We start from the raw sequence: 14756 nt of genomic DNA on the forward strand, positions 1-14756 counted from the left end.
ATCTGGCGATGGCGTGAAATCCTCGTTTAATTTCGGCTTGTTGGTGATGTGTGTATGGGAACTGGATGTAAATTGGGGCCAGAGAAATTATTGCATCCAACACTGCCGGCATGATTCTGCTTAATGTCGGCTGCGAAATGCTGCATATGTCTCCAATCTCTCTCTGAAATGTTCCGGTGGCCAAAAATCTCAGGGTGGACAGGAGCTGGATGTGACTGGGATGGATTTGGTGTGTTTGGTCTCTCGCTCCAACATAGGTTGTAAATCACGGCATAGATCCATCAGAATGTTTTTGGGGAAGCGGTACCTGCTGAGAAGCCACTCTGTCTCGCACTGAACAGATCAGCACGCTCTTTGAAAACGCGCTTCCCTGCGGAGCGCACGGTTCTCCAAATCCTCCAACAGTGCAAGCCATGGTACTTGTATTTTCTTTTCAGGTTGTCCTGCCACAGCTGTCTTTTATAGCTTGTCACACCAATTATTCAAAATGTCTGCTAAATTACTCATTGAGAATTTTTATTAATTAGAGGAAACAGGGAACATGTGTGAGGTTTGAGATCGCTGAACACTGTGACTCTTTTAATGGGTTGTATTTGTAGTTTCACTGTTCTACCACTAGATTTTGGGTGTATGCATGGTCAGAGTTGTGCTTAAATTTACACACGTTCCTCCACACAAGTACAAGTTGATAAATTCCATACTTTGCGTGGGAATGTTCTTACGCACACATTACGCACACATCTGTGCGTACGCACGGTTGATAAATGAGGCCCCAGGACCTTGAAATGTTTCTTACGAAGCCACTACTTCGTTTCCTGGGCGGTGTGTTTGGGATCATTGTCGTGCTGAAAGACCCAGCCACGTTTCATCTTCAAAAATTCTGTTACATACAAAAGGGGGGGGCCTGGCAAAAAAAGTTTGGGAACCACTGCCTTACACGGATCAGTCGTCCTGGTCCCTTTGCAGAAAAACATCTCCAAAGCATTATGTTTCCACCCCCATGCTTCACAGTAGGTATTGTGTTTCTACCAAAAAGTTCTATTTTGGTTTCATCTGACCATAAAACATTCTCCCAATCCTCTTCTGCATCATCCAAATGCTCTCTAGCAAACTTCAGACGGGCCTGGACATGTACTATCTTCAGCAGGGGAACGTCTGGCCCTGCAAGATCGGAGTCCCTGACGGCGTAGTGTGTTACTGATGGTTCCTTTGTTACTCTGGTCCCAGCTCTCTGCAGGTCATTCACTAGTTCCCCGTGTGGTTCTGGGATCTTTACTCACCGTTCTTCTTCTTGTGATCATTTTTACCCCAAAGGGGTGAGATCTTGCGTGGAGCCCCAGATGGAGGGAGATTATCAGTGTCTTGTATGTCTTCCATTTTCTAATAATTGCTCCCACAGTTGATTTATTCCCACCAAGCTGCTTACCTATTGCAGATTCAGTCTTCCCAGCTGGTGCAGGTCTACAATTTTGTTTTTCACGTCCTTTGACAGCTCTTTGGTCTTGGCCATAGTGGAGTTTGGAGTGTGACTGTTTGAGGTTGTGGACAGGTGTCTTTTATACTCTTAACCAGTTAAAACAGGTGTCATTAATACAGGGAACGAGTGGAGGACAGAGGAGCCTCTTAAAGAAGAAGTCACAGGTCTGTGAAAGCCAGAAATCTTGCTTGTTTGTAGGTGAAAAAATACTTATTTTACCCAGGAATATACCAAATAATTCAGTAAAAATCCTACTATGTGATTTCCTGGATTATTTTCCCCCCATTCTGTCTCTCATAGTTGAAGTTACCTATGATGAAAATGACAGGCCTCTCTCATCTTTTTAAGTGGGAGAACTTGCACAATTGGTGGCTGACTAAACACTTTTTTGCCCCACTGTATATATGTACATAAATATTAATTCTGCTTGTTCATTTCTTGATGTTAGTTACAAAAATGCATTATGTTGTTATGGAAAGAAACTTAAGTGTAACAGCAAAAGTGCAGCAGATAGTGTGTCTAATAGCTTCATATTCCCTTATTTGGCTACAGTGAATGACTAGCATTTGGTTTGCACTCTTTTACAGTGACAACTAACGAATATGGGATTAAAAAAACTCCACCCTCACCCATTTATCGCCTTGCAGAGTTCTCCTTAAGCACTGTTGCTGAATAGCAATGCTACAATCAGTCAATAATTGATGCTTTCAGGAAAGGTTTAATTTTATATAATAGACACAGCTTGAACCTTTTTACACCGTGTTACAAAATTGCCTTTAATGTGGCCTGTGGCGACCGCCTCTGCAGAAGCAGCTGCAGATCAGGAAGTAACATCATTCTCTTTGGGCTCCCCATTTGTAAGCTGCTTTGGATAAAAGCATCTGCTATATGAATGCAATGATAACGACCGAGTAATTTACCTTGAGACAGGACCCACTGGTTGAGTTTGACGTGATACAGCACGGAGCGAAGAGTCCAGTGCTGAACCAGGGGATAGCCAGACACCTCACTGTAGTTCACCATGCCTGCAGCATGACACAGACAAGAAAAGAAAACAATGAAAATCCCCTGCAGCTGTACTGAAACTTCAGGGTCGAGTCTCTCCACATGTGTAAATCCATACTGAAAAAAAATAAACAAATAAAATATCAATGTGTTATTTACTCCTCTGTTGTAGGACAGATTGCAGGTCTCAATGTTAGATCAAAGGGTGAACCAACAGTTCTTTTTTTTTTTGTTTACTCTACCTAAAGAACCAGAAAGAAATCTAATAAACATTTATACTATATCAGATGAAAGGCGAGATGAACATGCAGTGTCTGGTGTTAGATCAAAGCAGAGTGTGAGCTGGAGCTCATTCGCCACTAGAAAATATAAACATAGGAGATGGCAACATCAATGTAAAATCTATTCAGAAATAGCAATGGAACAGAGAAAAGGGCAGGCTGTGAGCCTGCAGTGTTAGATAAAAGTGGAGGCCAACCTTGCCATTTAAGTACGCGCTGCATTCATTAAACTCCAACTTTTGCACCATTGTCTTAACCTTCAGAGAGATTTTGTTGGTTTAAATTAAACTAGAATTAACAACTTTGGAAAACTGCATACATTCAATTAGTTTTCCATTTGTCTGTCTATCTATGTATACCAATAGATAAATAGACAAGGTACATTAAATGCACCCAATGATATATCTGAAGCCAGTGTGAGAGTGAGCATCCTATGGAGAGTTTAAATCAAATAAATTAAAATTCTGGTATTTTGAGGATTAACACCAAAAATATGAAATGTAGCACACCAGTTAAGCATCTCACTGCAGCCATGCAGAAATATGCTTTTATATTTTTTCCCCCTTGCTCTTACACAGGGTTTCTTTACAGTCCAGTACATTATCTTTATTGATTTTGTCTCATTTAGCAGACCTTTTCCTGCTGAAATCAATAAGGCCATTTCTTCTGCCCTACCCATATATGAATATTTTTCACCCTGATGCACCGCTCAGTATATCAAACATTATGCGTGCTTTATGTGACTCTGACTAACAACCTTGCATGGAATCGTGTACATTCATGGTCAGCAGCAGACAAAGCACTGCATGCGAAGGCACGCACGGGGAGGACATTACATTAATCACTTGCAGCAGTGGCGGAGACCCACTTGTTTTAGAAGTTCTTAAAGGACCAATCAGCCCCGTTTTTAAGAGATCAATTATAGATACTGTTTGAAGTGATGGAACAAAGATTATTAGGAAACACGATGTGAAGTGAATGCATTATCTCAGCTGTTTCTGTTTTGGAGATGTGCCTGTGGAAAAAAACAAACAAAAAAATGAAAAGAAAAACACTTTTCCTCGTGAATAAAGTCTGTCAAATCAGTAGCAAAACCCCCTAATTTCTGCATAAGAGTGCAGAATCAGGCCTTTGACATCACTTATATCAAACCACAAGCATAGCTGAGAATATAAATCATGTAGTCTCCCGTGGCAACTGACAGCTATGTCATGCTGCAGCAGTGGGATTACAGCTATATATCACTGTGACTGCGCCCACCGTGTTCACAAGCACATCCAGAAGGTATATGGATAATGCCTGTGACAGAGACAGGTATGCTGCAACAACAGACATGGAAGAGGGGAAGGCAAAGGGGGAACAAAGGAAGGAAAAGATAAGAACTATGTGTGCGAATGCGACTGAAAGGCTTCTTTGAAAGAGATAAATTGAGACAAGAGAAACAATGAGAAAGAGCGCGTCACAAAAAAAGCGCATGCACCGTAGGAAGAGGTGAGAGGGCAACAACGGATGAAAAAATTAAACGATGTCTGCTGTCTCCAATGATGGGTGGCTGGTTTGCTTGAAAGTCACAGGAATGAAGACGCATCAGCATCCGACGTAGAGGAATCAAGCTGGGTTGTGTACTTTAAACTGTCACAGACTATCACTTCACTAAGGTTAAACTTTTTTTTTTTTAATTTTAATTCAAAGAAACTTAACTGTTATGAGATCTTTTTTTTTTTTTTTAGAAACACTGAACTATTGAAAACGTGGCTCTGCATATTTAAAAGGGGAGAACCATTAAGTCGTCCAAATTAAGCGAGAAAATGTTGTTTCTCTAATGTCTCTGCATAAACAGCAGGATAAGTAATTTCCCTGTGGCTTCCAAAAACATTTGCAATCTGATGGTAACAGAAAAGGCTCTTTACATTCATGCAAATATGCTGACTGACTGTTTTTTTGTTTGTTTTTTAAAGCATTGGGTCAGTTCAAGATGTCTTTTTTTTTTCACAGTACGTGATGTATAAGCTAATGGTTTTGTCTTCTTTCTGAGATGTTTTGAGAAAAAAGTTTCAGTTGTAAGTGTACAGCATAATTTCAAGTTGATAATATAAAGACTGGGATAAAATGCTTATGTGATAGAATACAGGAGAACTATAAATGTTATGGTTTTAAAAATAAAGCTAGTAAACACTGACTTACAACAAAGTGAGAAGAAAAAAGCTTTATAGTGTCTTTTCTTTTTAAAACCCTGCATTAAATCCTATTTTTAAAGTTATGGCGTTGAGGGATTTTAGACATAAAAGATGACTATTAGACTCAACTTTGGCGCTATTGATAGATGTTGACACTTACAAGACTTAAGGTTTAGATTCCTGATCCAAGTTAAATGACGTTGGAACAGATGTGTTAAAAATAACACCACAGTACAGCTGAAGTTGTCTGCTTGGAGTCTACAAATGGAGACACAAATTAGATATGAAGTGTCAGTGCTGAGGATACAACAAGGCTGGTGAGTTTCTTTGCAAGAGTGCTGTGGAAATGCTACGTTTGGCAAAGGCCTGACATCACCTATGAACTTGATGAATAAGCCTCTAAATGTGATGTTCCTGCATTGTCCTCACCTTCAGCTACATCCATTTATCCCCTCTTATGGGAAATGGCTCCCCCGAATGACAGATATATTCAGAGGCGATGAGAAAGCGAGAGCACACCACTACATAACCTCCCAGTCCCCCTTCCTGCCTCCTTTAGTGAAAATGAATAACAAGCTCAAAACATATACAGTAGCACAGCGTATCCTTCTTGTTGCTGAAAGGCCTTGTCTTCCTTTTAGCCCTGGGGTGCTCTGCTCTCATTGTCTGACAGAATGATTAATTTGACCGAACTTCACTTTGCAAACATCCGAAGTTCACATTCTCTCCTAGTCCAGCTGGTGGCAGAGCGTTTTTGGAGAAGCAGCTTGGTAAGGGTTGTGCTGTGTACGACAACTGATTCCCTTTGTAAAAACACAAGGCATGGAAATGTCTCTGCCACAGAGATAAAAGTTAAAATAAATAAGCGTTAGTTGCTTCAAAGTGACTGAACAGAGAGAGCAAATACAGCTGTCACATAGCATTTCTGGGGCTCCTAGTGTATGTTAGCAGAGTGCCCATCAGGAGGGAGTGAGCTGAAAGAGAAATTACATCATAACACCAACCTGAAATTGCAAGTGCTTATATAAAGTGCATAATTAAAAAGCACTAACTCAACACAGTGATGATGTAAAAAACATCTGTATGCAGGGGCCTTGCAATAAAACTATGCAAAACAGTTAAAAAAAAACGTTAATTAGGAAACTCTGACACTGTCAGCATCAAAGTTGTGTTAACTATAGAGCACTTACTATGTCCATAACAAGTATGCAGTAATGGTTAATATTATACACTTCATGCAAAAAGCACATTTTGTATATATATTTAAGAAAAAAATGTAATAACTGAAAATCAAGGCATGTCTGACTCCTGCTGACTTCATACTCATACTAGTCTCTCATTTTGTGAAGACTAATGACACATAAGACACGAGGCTTCTCGATCTTGCATTTTCAGTGGTTGTGATAAACTTGTTAATATACATATTCCTGCAGCTGAGTGTTCATCTATAAACAGCTTGTCAGCTAAAAAGTCTTCAGCTGAAACCACCCACGATTCCACAAATCAAAAAGTGGAATTAAAGTTAAAGACTGTGCGAATGAGTCATCAAAATATTTGGCTCTTTTTTGCAGAACGTGACAAAATCGTAAACATATTAAAGAACTACCTACAACATAATTTGGTCATGGATGGACTGGATGCTGGTGTTGGGCCGCAGTCCTGTGTTGAACATGGAAAGACTTGATGTGAGTTCTGAGGCCAGCCTTGATTTCTTAGAGCCGACCGCATGGCTTGAAACAAAGGAACCTCCATAATGACTCAAAGCCCCAGCAATCTTTGCATTTACGGGCCTTGGTGATGTGGAATAGCCTCCTCATTAAGCATGAACACCAAAATGCAGGTGGGGCCGCTGCCGATTTATGGCAGCCCGGGCTCGATTATAAAGAGCAGGCTCGCTCTTCTCGCTCTCTTTTTCATCCTCTCTTGCTTCCTCAGCCTTGTCCATCCTCCCATGGAGTTCTCTGTGAGCTATGAAGAAGGCCACAGCTACTATTTTAGCATGAAGAGCTACTAGCTATGGGCCGGCCTTCTCCATTATTGTGCCTGAAGAAGCGTCTGGTTGCCTTGAAATGGCAACCACAGTCTGCAGCGCAGCAACGAGTGATCCGCAAACGTTCTGAGCCTCAGATGAGCCGAACGAGGGACCCATGCATGCCCCGAAGTGAACGCCATCGGACCGACCTGGAGCTGAAGGAGGCCCAGCTGCTGTGACCATGCTGCATCCCTCATCCACACTGAGATGAGGAGAGCAGGAGAGAGAGAGACGCTCTTTATCAGGATCACCTGCGGAGTGTAACCATCCAGCTGTTCACCAAGGAACGCTGACCAGTCCGGACCAAACCACCTTTTTCTTCATCTACAAAGATCCACGTAAGAGGCTGTTTTCTGTCTGGGCAGAGAAACATAGTTAACACATTTAACTAGTTTAGTTTTACGTTGTGAGCCGGACCGCTGATCTCATCACAACTGTGTTTATTAGTTTAAGTGTGTTTGTTTATTTTATCATTTGTCTACTGTTGCATCCACGTTGCCGGATTGTGAAGACATGTTCTTCCAGAACAGAAAACCAAGCCCTTCCTCATTCTCCAGTTGAACGACCAGAGCGCACGTGTGAAGTTAGTTTCACATTGGTCTCTGTGTGGTAAACATCAGAAGAACTTGGTTTTCCGGTAGTGAGAAGTTATTCTAGTGTCTTGGGTTTTTTCTTTTCTCCTCTCATCCTCTCCTAAGTTTCAGTTCATTTATTTAACTGAAAACTGGTATATATTTATTTTATTTTTATTAGCCGCAGAACCAATTACGTCAGGAAAGTAACTGTTCTGTATTAGGATTATTTCACACATTCCTTAGCAGCTATTTAGTTGCACAATTGTATTGATGCTTTTCTACAAAGAGCAGGACTGTGATCAAAGAAAGCAATAAACTCGAGGCTTTGTATGTAAGTCACGAGAGAAAAATGTGCCAACAAACCAGTATCATTCCCTGTAATTGGGAATATTTAGTAGAACATTCAAACTTATAACAGCTATTAAGCCACATAAAAGAAAAGACCTGAAGGGAAAAAATGGAAGAACCCCGCCCCCCGGTGACTAAGTTTTGGTGCAAAAGAGGGCAGCAGTTTTATGCTGTGGATCTCAGAACAGGAATAGATGCTATTAGCAGAGCAAAAAATGTGGAAATCAGCAACTAAACCAATACACCAGTTGCCAAGCCTTCATAAGGACTTCAAGGTGGACCAAAGAAGGCTAAAATAAGACATCAGTGTCCTCATTATTGTTGAGTTACGCTTTATCAAAAATTCAATCTCCTTGAATCCTTTCAATGCCCAAGAAACTCTTGTTAGAAATAGGTAGGCACGAGCATTTGGGAAGCATTCGTTACGTCTCCTGCTGTTACTGTGCGGCTAACAATAACCTTTAAAACCCCTGGGAAAAAAAATAAATCATTCACTCTAATGCCGGGTGAAGAATACTGGCTAGTTTTAAGTTACAGGTTATTTTCCATGAGGACACATAACATCCAATTTCCTGAAATGATCTAGCTGCCACTGAACCAAAACAATCTTGGGAGAATCATTGTTATATGAATTAAATTGTAAATTATAATTATCGTCTTAATCATTTTCATTACTAAGAATAGTTGTCAAACAGATACATCTGAAAGAAAGAATGTAACATATACACTAGGAGCTTTATAAAAATAGTCAAGCTTTATTTATTATTTAGAAATAAATTGTTCAGGTTTAATTTTCTGGATTTTATTTACATTTTTTAATTTCCTCCAACAAAGGTATATCCCATCCAGATGAATGTTTTTCATTATTGTAATTTATTTATTTTTTCTTATACATGGATGACTGGTGGATTCCCTCATTTGCTCAAGGCATCTGGAGTTTTGCAATGTCCAGTACTTCATCAGGCCCAGATATCCCTAAACAAATACTGAGATGGTCCATCGTCAACATTTTATCAAGCTTTAATGGATTCGACACAACTATTCTGTTCAATTTTGCCATTTTGGTTTCTTTTGTAAGACCCAACAATGTGGCAATGTACAACATTGCACCTATGGCCCTTTTCCACTAGTCCAACCTCAGCTCGGTTCTACCCGCCACGGCCCCGTCTTGCGCTTTTGCACTAGGGGCTGAGACGGGTAGAGCCGCTCCAAGCAGATACTTTTTCTGTAACCATTCTGGCGAGGTTCAATCCGGGCTGAGCCGGGACTATTTCTGACCTCATCACCCTCCGCGCCACTGATTGTTTGGGGGGCGGGCCGTCAGACGTTTGAATCAGGAAGCGGGAGTCAGCGCGAGCGGGAGTCAGCGCGAGCGCGACTCGCAGCGATTTTATTATAAAGCGCAAAACGTCTGTTTCTGATCCAACTCTGAAGTGCAGATGTTCATAAACCTGGTGGCTGAGGAGAGAATTAAAAAAGGGATGTAGACGGGCTGTTTTCCTCTCAGCCGCTCGCGGCTCCAGCTGATTTCTCATCAGCGCCGACATGAACAAAGCAGTTGCGCAATCGAGTACATCACAGCAGCTTCACCCCAACCTGCCCACTTCTCACCTGGCTGTGGAAAAACAAACGGGGACAAAACGGGTAGAGGCGTGACGAGCCGTGTCGGGCCGAGTAAGGACTAGTGCAAAAGGGCCATAAATGTCAAGTAGGAGATGGAAATATAAAAAGGTCTTTTAGCAGATTCTATGCATATGAAAATCAAACTGATGTGATTGCACAGTCTGTAGTTTAAATGGTATCCTCTGAAGATGAACAGAAACAAAGAAAAAAAAATTACACACTTTTGGAAAAATCTTATCAAAGCTCAGATGGACTTGGTAAATATTGTAGCACACTATTGCTTCCAGAGTTGTCTATGAAGTTGGTACTGCATATAACATTGCACTGGCTGCAGTGTTTACAATGTGTCATTGGTTATTCTCTGTACCCATGTGGTTGTAACATAGAGAAAAGGAACATAGTGTCAATGCATCACAACAGCTGGATCTAAATGCAGATGTTAAATAGGTCAAATTGTATGTGCAGCAAAGATACGAACATGCAAGTTTTGAAGCAAGAGAAAGAGAATACAAAGTCACTTTATATATCACTCTTTTCCACTGAGAGAAAGGAGGGGGAAAAAATCCACATACCATTGTGGCTGCTCAAATCAAACTGTTTGGGGAATGTTAACTGAGTTCTCTTGTTAACACTTGTGACTTGGTCCTATTGGGAAGCAGGGCACAAAACAACAGTCTTGACAGTGGGAGTGCAGAGGTGATGGAAACCAGAGCCTGTCTAAATAGTCCTTCTATAACTTTAGCGGGAAGTGGTTTGTTATTTTAGCCGTTTCTCTGTGGAAGATTCATAGGTATGGGCTCAGGTGGGAAAGTAATCTTACGGCTCATAGAGTCCCATTAACAAGCCTGGCCTATGTTCCATTTTACTCTTGGATGAGTCGGGGAATGAATGATTTAGTGGGGAAGAGAAGGGAATAAGAGAGGGAAGAGAAAAAAAAAAACCTGTGTGGAGTGAGCAACCAGATTTATCCAGCAAGCCTATTCCCTAATCTAATGTGGAATTAAATGTGGAATGGCATAACACTGAAAAAAAAGGAAATTGTTGCTTCAGAAAAAAAAAAAAAAAGACCTAGTGTAACCCCAGGTTAAAACTTCAGCCAAATCCATCCCACAATTCACAGCAGAAATGAAGATTACCGTAAAGAATTATAATACAAACCCTCAATAATGTCAACAACTCTTTTCATCCAGGAAGTCTTTACAAAAAGTTCCCAAAAATCCCAACAATGTTGTTTATATGGACCATAATCAGCCAGAGAATATCCTTGGAACCCACTGAAGTAAAGTGTAGGATAAAGCTAAGCAGCATCTGTCATATTTGCAGATTAACCAGGACTTCCGACTATGCTACAAATTTTACTTTAAGAACAGATATACTTTTTGCATCAAAGTAACATCTACGCTAGAATCCCATGCAAAAAATGTTGGTTCCATAGTAAAAGCTGTTAAACTGATTCCTCTCCTGTCTCCTCCCTGTAGACAAAAGGAACTACAAAGCCAGAGAGGAAAGTGCGGTAGGGTGTGGTCATGATAATGGGTCTCAAACACAAGACTCCAGTATCAAATCAATCCTATCTACAAAAATTTTAAATACAGATTTGTCTTATTATTGGCAAAAATAATTTCAGTTGCTCTTCCATGCATTTAGGTTTAGAAAAGGGTTCAGGCAGACATTTTCACAATATTATGTTATATTCTATTATTTTTTCCAGACTGACTTCTAGACGGAGTCAGTTGTACACTTGACTACTACGACACTCGTTAATTTGAGATTCAAATAAGGAACCCTCTCACTGAGAAATTACATAGTGAATTGCACTGTCAGACATGTTACCAATAAACTTAAAATACACATTAATGAGGCTGGTAGATGTGGTTCATGTCATCTGCCCCGACACATTTTTATCTCAGCTGCATTTGATAATAATGGCTAAAGGGACCACCTTTGTCAGTGACTCAAAAAAAAAAGGAGAGCCAGAAAAAGATCAGCAGATACCTCTGTGCTTGCGTGGTCACAATGCCATATGCTTCGACCTTAATTATGAGGGACTTGGGGAGAGAGGGACTCTGGGTCGAACGATGAATCACTGCCACTCTGTCTGCCTCAAAAGCCCTGTTCTGTGGGATTTAAGGGGGTACCTGCCCCCACAGGTCCCCATTCTCCAACTTCTTATAAAGAAACGGCAGGTGTTAATTAAACAGCCCACCTAGGAGTCTTATTTTAATGTATAACTTTTATAAATATAACTTTTAATTAAAATTAAGATTTAAAACAATATGGAATCTTATAGAAATTGATTAATAACAGTGATTAAATCCTGATTTGCCATCCAAAAGCTTACCCACAACCTGTGAAGTATTTCATGAGTGAAAACTCATTTAAAACTTAACGTTTACTTAACCAGAAATGGTTCTTAGTTAGAAAAAACGATTATGTAAAAACACATGTCATATGTGATCGAAGTGGTCTACTTTGTTTTAAAATATTAATAAAACTAGGCCTGAGAAGGGGCATCTGGATTCAAACGTCAGTCTCATATGATGTGACACAAGGATACTGCTGACACTGACTGCAGGTGGCCAAGAGGCAGGTAGGTCTCTTTAACCCCGAGCCTGAACTACTTCTTCTGGTACCATTTCATTACTCCCAGCTTTATTAATTATTTCATCCAATGTTGTCAGCTAATTAACTGATGTTTAACACAGGCAGTGGCTGGAGCAATTCCATGCAATTAATCAGAGTGAATGAATAAATTAAAACCCTTCGAAAATGTGATTTATATCGATGGTCTGCATTTAAAATTGAATTTTAATTGAGCTTCAAATGTTATATTTAACTTTTGGCTGAAAACACAAGTGGCTTGTCGAAAAACACATGTTATTTACACTGGGAGCTTTTTCAAATGGAATTCCTGCAAAGGAAAAAAGATGAGATACTAAATTCACACCTGAAAACAGAAAATGTAATTACCTTGTAAAGGGCAGACATTATAAAGGGCATGACATGCACGGACAATGAATACAAATGGTGAAATCAACATGTGGAATTAGAACCTGTTGAAACATTAATGAAAAGATAAGTCTGACACACATTAAAAGGGAACGAGACTTAATTTACAATTCATGGAAACAGTTTGCTTGATGCAAAAGAATAGTTAAGCAGGAACCTTTAAATATACCAGTATCCAGATGTTTGCTCATGTATGATTCTTACCACAGAAATATGCCCAATTTGGAACAGAAGGGATTTAAAACAGTCATTGATGTCAGTCAGTCAGATTGATTATATCAGCTGACAGTGTTTTGAAGTTATTATTATAGAAGTAAATAAATTAGACTAAATCTATCCCATAATTTGAGACTTTAAAAAAATCTTTTATGTCACACTGTGTAAAAGTTGAAAATTGGAGGAACAAGAAAAGAAATTATAAAATCTGAAAATATTTTCAGTTTCAGAGGTTGAAAAAGTTGAATCTCTTCAAAACTTTCAACCTGAATTTTCCTTTTTCACATATACAGTACAGCTCTGATTTTACAGTTCCACCTGCACCTACACTTTTTCAGAACTTTAAATGAAGCATCGTTAGTTTACGTTCTGACTTGGAAACTTCATAGGTGCAGAACTGAAAAATGCTGCTTCCATCCTTTCAAAAGTAATTTGAAACCATGACTGAATCTTTCAAGGATGAATCTTTACTATCAAAAATTTGTGAATCTCCAGTAGTTTTTGACATATATTTCAGAGCTCACCTTAGAACTCACTGGATTCAAAACGTGGCTCTCGTGGGAGTGGGAGGTGTTAGTCCCAACTTGTTTCTCTACTTAAGTGTACTGTAGTCCAAATTCATTCACATCCAAATTTTAGGTGGGATCGATTGCTTTGCTTCACTAATAACTGGCATAGAAAGGACCCACAGCCACGGTGCACAATTGAAAGCATTTCGACAAACAGAAACACTAAAAGAATAGCTTAGAGATGGAGGAGAAGGGGGAAGAGACCTGCAGACCGAGAATGCTTAAAACTAGTTCCGAACGGAGAGTGAAGTGACAAGAAGAGTCAGAGGGTTGTGACTCTTAGCGGGAGAAGTGCAGCTAAAGTGCAGGAACATCCCTGGGTCAAACAACAGCGCAGCCAACGTGTCATTGCTGCAACTGGTTGAGATATTGCATGATCCTTCGAGTGTAAAATCTGAGTGAAATAAAAGTTTTTCTATAACAAAATTGAGTGCTATACTGCCTGCGAGTGAGTCTAATTGATCGCACTAAAGAAAAGGACAAAGGTACAAGCTTCCATGTCAGCAATACCTGTTTACTCTTCCTCCTGTGGAAGGGGGCATGGAGGAGGAGGGATGGGAGTTTATGACAAAGTTGGTGAAATGATGGGCTATAGATGCCCTTCACCAACCTCTGGGGGGTAAAAAAGAAGAGAGGCTGCTGATAAAGAGACTTGTTGTGCGCAGGATCACAAAGGTATTTCATCGTTTATTCCCCACAAGCGCTGCTGACGCCGAGACATCCTGATCACTCATGCCAAGAAGAACGCTCATTTGTGCAACTGCATATGCAGGACATGAAATATTTACTGCAGTGTGTGTGTAACATTTCACTAAATCTTCCTGACATAATTCCTTCAGCAAACTTGTTCATTACAATATATCAATTTATGAAGATATTATACTGAAAACTAAACTCACTTACATCTATGTAAGAGTGAGCGTCCAAGCAATAGGAAACTTGACTGAACTTAATTTAAGTATATTAATGTTGTGTCCATATAATGTTGATCAACACGATTCATTGTTCTAGCTTAAAAAATATCCATAGTCAGCTCTTAATGGATGTGATTTTTATATTCTGTTCTGCTGCTTATAAAATAATGCTGCTATAATGTGATTGTGTAAGAATTGTACATGTGTACTAATACCAGGATTAAAACATAGGCTAGGAAAATGTTCTCAAAGATGATGAACAAAAGAAAGAAAGTCACTCTTTCATGCAGTCGACTAAAAGGATTAGTTTCTTTCTGTTTTGAATTAAACAATGTTTTTATATCTCACTTATATCGATGAATCTCAATACATCTAGAGCCAGGGGCTCAAGGGACAGATGTTGATTTCTTGTTTTGCAAGAAAAACAATGAAAAGAAAAGTGTTTATAAAAGCTGACCTAAGGGAGGGTAAACACTTTCTCTGCATCATCCAAAACAAAATAAAAAATGTCAACTTAAAAATGACAACTA

General features: G+C 39.7%; 1 protein-coding gene across 6 annotated transcripts in view; it reads right to left on the reverse strand.

Annotated features, from left to right (window-relative positions):
* The window catches only part of astn1 (astrotactin 1), a 490568-nt gene that overhangs the window by 203717 nt on the left and 272095 nt on the right, over positions 1–14756 (reverse strand). For all 6 annotated transcript variants that reach the window (XR_009783285.1, XM_061732846.1, XM_061732845.1 and 3 more), the window contains one exon: positions 2398–2502. Coding sequence is in view for 5 of the 6 variants with exons in the window: in XM_061732846.1 (XP_061588830.1) it covers positions 2398–2502 (105 nt within the window). In the remaining variant the exon portion in view is untranslated. The remainder of the gene's footprint in view (positions 1–2397; positions 2503–14756) is intronic.

Source organism: Cololabis saira, chromosome 10 (genome assembly GCF_033807715.1).
Source record: "Cololabis saira isolate AMF1-May2022 chromosome 10, fColSai1.1, whole genome shotgun sequence".
Taxonomy (NCBI): domain Eukaryota; kingdom Metazoa; phylum Chordata; class Actinopteri; order Beloniformes; family Belonidae; genus Cololabis; species Cololabis saira.